Raw genomic sequence first — 9137 nt, 5'->3', positions numbered from 1 at the left:
ATCAGACATCCTCATCTGCATTACCTGCATCCTTAATTTGCATCCGGTCTTTAGGCGATAATTAGCCATGCCTTGCTCAAGGTAATGAGAAATTATTTTTGGAGATGTTCAAGGATCAGACAGGGTGGGAAGGGGCGGATAAGGGGGGAAACAAGCACACTAAAGGGTTCAATCTTCCCACACTGTTTAAATAAAAGGGATAGTAGCAGATGGTAACGTGCAACAGCACGGAACGTCTGCTTAGTAACAGAGTTTACAGAGCAGACTGGATATGACGCTTGGGCTGCCAGCTTCAATAACTTCCTATTAAAAGCACTGTCTGTGTACAGTATGTTCATGCACACACGCACACACACACTAATGCTTCTTCAGCATTTAGACCTTATTACCTGACACCTCTATGTAAATGTGGTCAGTATTCTGCAACATTTGCAGTATTTTGTTTTGTGCCAAAAACCAGCTCAGGAAGCTAATCTGGAAAATGTAATCAGTAATAGGATAATTACGAGACGACTATAACATGGCTTTTAAAGACCTTGCGTAAGCTTCTCAGTTTAACCTTTACTTTCTGCATGATGAATCACCAATGCAGCTTTTGAGTCAAATCAAATCAAGTGGTTGGACGAGAGTGAAGCTTCACTGTTTCCTAGTGTGAAGGAAACAACCGGCATTCACTCGCTTCCTACATTCACAGGCGATGTGGGTGAAGTGTCTTGCCCAAGGACACAACAACAGTGTACACATGTGCCAGAGCCGAGAATCAAACCGCCACCTAGGTCAATCTTTAGGGTTGTCAGAGTATGTGACTTTCACCAGAATGCATTGACGTGACCTCTGTGCCACTCAGCTGCGCTCCATGTTAACGCCTGAATAAATCACTCTTCTGATTCTGTATTGATCTCATATGGAAACACAAAAGTGTTTTTGGTATTTACAGGCAAGTGTAGGATTTTAAAGTCAAAATACGAATAACTTTTAATGTGTTATTATGAAACTCCTTGCAGGCTCCGGTACTTCCAAAAGCACTCTTCTTTTGTATTTCGGGGCTTGTGTGTACTCAGCCTAATGAACAGTGAGTACACCAACATGTACATCAGTCTGGAGACAATGGCTTTCATATGACCCTCTGACCGATGGTGCAGATTGGTTCAATTGCTCAAGTCATTGAATTGTGCAGACACGGATGCATCACCTGTAACCTGAGAAAAACAAAACACTGACAATAATGAATGTGTTGCGGCAGTCATTTCTACCGTATCATGACAACCTTGAGGCAAAGGCTTGGCTCAAAAATAATAAGGGCCACCTGTCACATATAAATCCTGTTTCAGAAATTCAAAATGCAACGTCCCTTTAATGGAAATCTTGAATCGATGCAGCGAACAAGCGCAGACATGATATGAATTGAGTGTTTCGCGCTGGTATCAAATGACTCTTTATCCATTAAACTGGAATCAATGTCATTAAGTGACTGCTCTGTGTTGTGTTTCTGCCGCTGCATCAAGTGACAGATGCTCACCGTGGAGCGACCAGAAGAAGGGTGAGTGGGGAGGCAAAGACTTTCATGCAGTCTCAGCTGAATAGCTTTTGCTTCGCGACCTTAACGGCCTGGCAGAAAGAGGAGACACAAGCAGGCAGACAAGCCCATTCGTCCAAGTTTACAGGCTGGAGATTAGAGACAAACGGTTTGGAGAAGGGAGGATTGAGATTAAAAACAAACAAACAATAAAATAAGAAACAAATGATAACGTCTAACTTCTACCATCTGGGGCTGTGATATACCTGACAGTTTAATAGTTATTGTCATTAGTAATTATTCAGGATCCTCAGAATAAAGGTCGCTGCTATGCTGTCAGACTGTTATAAACACTCCACTCCTCTATGTTCAGTCCTAAACGGGAGCGTCCTAAACGTGCCTGTCAGCACATAAAAAACATGAGGAGGTGCGCTGAGCATTTGTGTTTAATATAGTTTGCTTTAACCACACATCTGGAGTGCTGCAACATTACACTTACACATCAACATTCTTCAATAGAGATACAGCTGGAGTGACTCTCGGACATATTTGATCACGAGGAGGATGACTGGAGAGGGACGACAGCGTGACACCACCTAGGACTGGAAACAACCAAGGCGCTGTGCAGGTGGGCCCGTGCCGCCTGCACATTTATACATCCTCATAGAGACTGACACGCAGGCTAACACGTTATTGCACTGAGCTACAGCGAGGCGACGGTCAGACAACAGTGGAAGGGAGAGGGTGGGCTTGTTCTCTTCAGCACCCTGGACAGCGCGTCACGCAGCCGCGTGGAGTCAGCGGCGCCCCGCGCCCTCAGTGGATGGATTCATTCAGACTGTGTTCACTGGGGGAGCTCCGACTCATGTTTGACAAGCTCGCCATGAGGGATTTGACTTTGTGAGCGTAATAGTTCCTCAGGTTGACCGAGGGAACCTCTTTTATCCCCTCGTCGAAGTCGCAGCTTCTCATCGCGACCTCCAGCTGTTTCTGTCTCTTGTAGAACAGAGAAAATTTGTTAAAGATGAGCGTGATTGGAAGAACAACCACCAAGATCCCGGCCAGGATGCACGCCGAAGCGGTGAGCTTCCCCGCTATGGACACCGGCACCACGTCTCCGTACCCGACGGTGGTCATGCTGACGGTGGCCCACCACCAGCAGGCCGGGATGGTGGAGAGCTCATCGGTGTCCTCTTTCTCCACCGTGTAGGCCATGACGGAGAAAAATGACACCCCGACTGCCAGGTAGAGGAGAAGAAGGCCCACTTCCCTGTAGCTGTTCCTGAGCGTGGCGCCCAGAGAGCGCAGCCCCGTGGAGTGACGCGCCAGCTTCAGGATGCGGAAAATCCTCATCAGCCTCAGCACTTGCGCCACACGTCCGAGGTTGGCCAGCGCCGGGCTGCTCTCCACCGCGAGGTTTATGAGGAGCGTCAGGTAAAAGGGCAGTATGGACACCAGGTCTATCACGTTCAGAGGGTGCTCGAAGAAGTGCAGCAGATCCGGCGCCACCGTGAACCTGGCCACCAGCTCCAGAGTGAACCAGCTGATGCCAAAGTGCTCCACCGCCTCGAAACGAGGGTCTTCCGCGGGTCGGCCCTCGCTGTCCGGGAGGCCGAACTCAGCCATGCTGTTCATGCACATGGTGGCGATGGAGCCGAGCACCACCAGGATGGAGAGGATGCTGATGATGCGGCTCGCCACGGAGTAGCCGGGGTTATCCAGCATGAGCCACACGCGCCGCCGCGCGCTCCCGAGCAGCTGCTTGTCGAACTTGGAGGCGTCGCTGTAGAACTCCAGCAGCTCGTCGAAGGAGGACGTGGTGCTCCCCTCGTCGCTCCTGTCCTCCCAGTTCTCCCGATCCTGGTCCATCTTCCGGCAGTGGTAGGCGCTGCTGCAGCAGGAGTCAATGAAGAACTCGCTGATCCCCCAGTACTCGATCTCCTGGCTGAACGAGAAGATGCACAGCTCGGCCATGACGTGCAGGCGGCCCGTGTTGTAGAAATTCAACACGTAGGGGAAGAGAGTCGGATTCCTGTCGAAGTAAAACTCTTTCTCCGCGTCGTCGTAGTCGTCGCACAGCTCCAGGATGGACTCTTTGGAATGGCAGTGGAGGAGACGCGCAAGCCTCGTCTCGGGGAACCTGGAGAGGGTGGTCGGCTGGAGACGCTTCTTAAAGCCGCCCACGTTGATGCGGATGGCGGCGTTGTCGTCCATGTGAGCCCCGCCGGCCGGATTCACCAGGACCTGGCCCGTCATGGCTGGAGAGGGACGCGGAGGAGTGACGGATCACATCGGCGTGCGCGGAGAGAAAGATGCGTTCAGGGAGAGGCAAGGGAGAAAAAGGCTGGAGTCAATTACATTTGATATTGGATTTGAACTCAATGCCACCTGCATGCTGTTAAAAGTAGAACACAGAAGGAATTCTATAGAATTAAAATCCTTTAACATAAACAAAAACACACAAACACCGATCTTACTTTAATGCGCGCTCAGTTTACTGAAGGCTCTGCGTCTTCGATCCGGCCGCGGCATTGCGCGTTAGTGGCCAGAGACCTCTCTCCCCCGGACGCAGGCAGACACCGACGGCGTGGAGGACCGCTGTCCCCCGGACGCAGGCAGACACCGACGGCGTGGAGGACCGCTGTCCCCCGGACGCAGGCAGACACCGACGGCGTGGAGGACCGCTGTCCCCCGGACGCAGGCAGACACCGACGGCGTGGAGGAGAGGAGCAGGAAGCCTCTTCCAAAAGGAGACGGCGCGATGTTTCCTCCAGACGGAAATCAATTGACGCTCCTTAATTCCCTGAGGTCCACCCGAGGGTTTGCTGCACCTGCTGGGTTTTACATCCTGTTTCCACCGGGGGGGTTCCCGCTCCCTGCAGCGGCTGGGACCAGCTCCAAACACTGGGAGCCAGAGGAAGTGATCCGCGCCCGGCGAGCTGCGTTTGCATCTGCGAGGGAATTCCGAGCGCTCTCCTCTCTATCTGTTGCTGCGCAGCAACATGCAGCGCTCCCTCAGCACCGCCCCCCCCGAAATGACCTCAGCATCATGATGCTGAGGGGCGAGGCTAACAGCCGGGGGGGGGGGGCAAGCAGACAAGACAGACGAAAATAACGTTAGAGCAATCTGTGATGTGTCACCGCAAATTACAGGGGATGCCCAGACACTTTAGTTCCGTCAAAACTGTCTCCTACAACTCCCATGATGCAACAGTTGTATGCCTTCGCTGCCATGCTCTGGAGATCAATGGAAGAGTCTCATCCATCTGAGAACCTGAAGCTCTGCCTGCCTCTGCAGGGCTTGCATCACGAAACAGCAGAGCAGCTTTTATTTGTTAGGTTTGCTTTAAACATCTCTTTATATGCCATTAATGGCGACAGTGGCTGCAGCTAGAAGCTGCCTATAATGCAATTCCTCTTGGGCTTGCGACATTTCAGTTCGCTGTCAGCAGGCGTTTTGCACAAAGGTTGGCGGTAAATTATTGATTACATTCAGAAGATCATGGCAAGTCTCTGCATCTGAGTCCACACACTGAAATAAAAAATACCCCTCTTTGTTTGCCCTGTTTCAGCCTTTGAAAAATACACATGTGGTAAAATGTAGGTCCCAACTTCAGAGCGCTCGATAAAGGTTTTAACGCCATCAACTCTTTCTGGTGAAGAAGAAACGGTCGCTCCCTCAGGCTGTGATCAGCTTTTTGTTATGATGGCTAGTTAAGCTTTATCTGCATTTTCAAACATTGTCGGCTCACTTGGAAGCAGGGCCCTTCTTGCTGTGTGCTGTTGCAGAATATACGCTGCAGGCAACGCTGGAAACGCTTTACAGCATCTTTCTCACGTTAATTTATGCACTTTAGGATGCCCTCGCATGCATGTAAAGCCATGAGATGGTCTGAACTAAAACCTGTTGCTCATACGGTCTCTATAGATCTTCTGTGTGCTCACACAGTAGATCTGGAGGATCTGCTAAGCTTAAGGAGAGCATTGAATGCAATGCAACCGTCCTCCTTGCTGCTATGATATTGCTACAGCGCCTCTCATTTGTGGCATCCTCTGTGGTCGTGTGGGGATGCTGTGCGTTGAGTATAATCCTTCAGCGTTATTCTCACCCAGCAGGGTCTGACGGAGAGCTTGGACATCAACCGCTGGGATTCCTTGAGTGATCTGTGTCATTCTAATGGTCTCTCATCGTGGTTCCTCTCGCTGTGTGGGGATTTTTCTCATCCCATATAGACAACAACTCATCTCTATACCTTTGCTCATTCAGATGTGATTAGCTTTTAGGTGACAGTAAACAGCACCTGCTGGGAAATGTTAATCTTCTGCGCAGATTATCTGATTCAGGTGGACATAATTGATATCTATCAGTGCAGAAGGCTTTTTTTTTTACCAAACGGGTGTCGTCAGATGTCATTAGCGTGGGTGGAGAAGCTCGGCGTCTGTAATGACACATTTCATCAGCTTTGTTCGGAATAAATGAGGTGATTGTTCTAAATGATTTGTCCCACCGAGACGATCGACTGAAGATTATTCACGTTCTGCTTTCCATTGAACTGGGCAGCTCTTGATTCAATCTCCTCCAACGTGGTTGATTTCAATGTGCCGCTTTGTGGAGGAGGTGCTATTTCTCGTACTGTAGCTCCTCAGCTGGCTTGCATAGACGTATTTCTATTTTTAGAAGGCCTTGATTTGTAAAGAAGTCCTTCTTTTCAGCCTAATAACACATTTGCTATATTCAGCCCTTAGCGGTGGAAGAAATATATATTAAAAAAAAACTCACGCAAACGTTGTAACTTTTGAATGTAAAAAATAAAATAAAACACAGCAACTCGTCTGTCAGATTGCGTTGTCCATAAGGTTTGTGACATCCTCCGAATCCCAACGAAGGAGGCGGGAGGGAAGAACTTCCTCACCAAACCGGCAACCAAAGCTCACCTGTGATCATTCTCTCTGAATGATAGAACCATACAGCAAACCAATAATAATTACTATCAAAATAAAGCACAAGGTGTGCTTTACATAAAATTGTACTCTGGTGCACTTAATGATGTTCAGGTTGCAAAACTGTGACGGAGGATCTGTATTCAGAACATGTTCCGGTCACATCAGATAACTTCTTGCATTTTAAATAGCTCCCATTCAGCTGCTGGGCGCTCCTGGCAGGCTTTCATTCATGTCCCATTTCCTCTGAAGAACCCCATCAACATTTTATCATCACACGACAGGCAGCTTTATTCTGGTGCCTCAGTAAATAAATAAACGGCCTCAGTAGTGAAATGATCAGTGACTTGAATCTCAAGCTCCGTCTTTAAATCACCAGAAACCAACGATGGTGTTTGTTTTGAACAAAATCAATTTGTTTTTGATTTGAAAGATGCACCAGTTCGTCAAAAACAATTCCACGTGAATCTCGGCTGCTAATTTGAGTTCCGCTGTTTCCCAACGAAGCTTTTAAAATGACTCATATTGGCTGTTTTATCATCAGAATATTTTGTGGTCCCTCTGATGTCCTAGTTGTTGGAACTGGAGATTAGTAAATCCATATTTATCCGTTATAACCTTTTCAAACTTTCATTTTCTAATCTCATCTTCCATAATAATCCTCATGCGGTCAAGAGACAAATCCATCCACCCATTTATCGCCGTCTGAGAGTCGAGATGACATTTCCTTCCGACCCGTGCAGGAGCGAGATAGAGGAGGGGAAAGAAAAAGGTTGCAGGGTGAGAACGGAATGAGAGGAGAGAGACGGTAAGAAGAGGACAATCTCTTCATCTACTCTCTCTTTTAAATCCTGAGGTGCAGCTCCAAAGAGTGTCTGAAGCTGGGTTGTTTTGTGTCGACTGTTGCTCCCCATTTTTCGCTTGGCTCCTCATCCGTCCCTCTCCTCTCTTTGCTTCTTCACTCACATTTCTGACTGCGGTCCTTCTCCGGGGTTTGAGCTCAGGACTCAACAGTGCGCTGCCGTCATCCTTCACATCAGAATGTCATGTGAAGGATGAAGACTCCGTGTCCACGGGGGGAAATGACACCCTCCTCAATCGATGACAGAGGTGTCAGGGAAAGCTTCCACCGAATCCCTGCCAGCCCTGATACTGTAATGAACCTGCATTATTCAGAGAGCTTTAAAAACACAATAAAGGTAGTCGTGTTATCCCAGCGTGTCAAATAAAATGTGATCCCATCTGTCTTCCATCTTTCCCCTAACACCACGGTAATTGCATCAAATGGGGCCTGATTATTGAGGCAGCGAATGATTATGGGTGACTCAGGACTGAGAGCCGAAACCGAAGGGACAGAATGAATACAAATGGAGTTACCGGTAAACACGGCGCGAGCGCTGGCACACTAATCAGGCTAGTTATCACCACTGCGTGGACACAGTGGTGATAACTAGCCAACTCTGGTGGCAGGCATGAATGCGTGCCATAGCAATGAGGTGGGCGGTGCTAACGATGGAGGCGTGCTCACGGGGAGCAGCATTTCATTCTTTGGTTACTTGTAATTTACTTAAACATTTCATGTCACAGCATGAGGGTGGTAGAGAGATGTGTTTGTGTGTAGATGGGTGTGTGTGTGTGTAGGCAGTCATTAAACACAGCTAGTAAATGGCATTTATTCATTTACGTTGAATAAATAATGCCATTATCAGTGTCTGGCATGTAAGCAGTCCAGACCTGTAATCAAGTTGCAGTGAAATTATTGCATTATTATTGGATGCTTTTCATTCGGGAACATCACGATTATACTAACAGGATAACTCAGTGCTGTGTCTCTGTTCATAATGACGTCGATCGACATCTGTCGTCAACTGGAGCTTTCTTTGTCTCTTGAATCTATTTTAATGTATATTTCAGAGCATTTTCATGCTAACGTCTTAGAATATGATACTGAATTATGCGCTAGTAAGACAAATATAGGTGTAGCCATTATACGCGTGTGTGTGTGTGTGTCTGATGGGAAAGGTTGGTTATGTTTAAAAGGGAACTTCAGCACCATCTGCTCCTGATGATTTCATTTTCAGCAGCATAACAAAGCATTCGATATTCATTTGTTCACACAAAGGAAGTCGGATCAGATCCTATAAAAGACACGACAACCAAGTGTCTGAGTTCATGCCTTTGACCCCGACAGCTGGACCCCCCCACTAAGGGGACATCACACATGGCCCTCCTGATTGGGCCTTGTTATCAACATTGCTTGTATTGATTATCCGATTAAGTTTCCTTGAGCTGCTGCTGAGGTTTCTAAACGTGATGATGAGGGCTGAACAGCTGTTCGTTCCAGCCATGGCACGAGTTGTGACTGTTTCCATGTTCAGAAGAAATGCTAATTTTGTGCACATGTTCACAAATAATATATAATCGACTTTAGCAGTAGAAGCACAAGAAGCATGGAGGTGGATCAGTGGATCAGACGTTCCTGAAAGGCAGCGGCCCCAAACAAGCCTCAAAGTCCACCCCAGCGATGTGTCAGAAGTCGTCCCGGATCCTCAGAGGCCGTCAGTCACCTGGTTGAGTTCCACAGAAGGTCCCTGCAGGTTGCTCACGCTCAACTACACAGTTCATTTACAAAAATACAGGCAGTAAAGATGGAATATTCCAGAACTGGAGGCCTTTGTGC

The 9137-nt window shown here is 48.1% G+C and overlaps 1 protein-coding gene across 1 annotated transcript; it reads right to left on the bottom strand.

Moving 5' to 3' along the window:
- Positions 1-2332: 2332 nt before the first annotated feature.
- Positions 2333-3772, bottom strand: LOC137917651 (potassium voltage-gated channel subfamily S member 2-like). The gene has a single exon (XM_068760373.1). The coding sequence runs from the start codon at positions 3770-3772 to the stop codon at positions 2333-2335; it is 1440 nt and encodes a 479-aa protein (XP_068616474.1).
- Between the last annotated feature and the right edge of the window lie 5365 nt (positions 3773-9137).

This window comes from Brachionichthys hirsutus, chromosome 3 (assembly GCF_040956055.1).
Source record: "Brachionichthys hirsutus isolate HB-005 chromosome 3, CSIRO-AGI_Bhir_v1, whole genome shotgun sequence".
Taxonomy (NCBI): domain Eukaryota; kingdom Metazoa; phylum Chordata; class Actinopteri; order Lophiiformes; family Brachionichthyidae; genus Brachionichthys; species Brachionichthys hirsutus.
Note: the sequence above shows the minus strand (reverse complement) of the source record. Positions and strands in the feature narration are given on the sequence as shown.

Bases quoted from the DNA above. Each gene is read 5' to 3' on its own strand.
- LOC137917651 (XM_068760373.1), bottom strand. From the start codon at position 3,772: ATGACGGGCCAGGTCCTGGTGAATCCGGCCGGCGGGGCTCACATGGAC.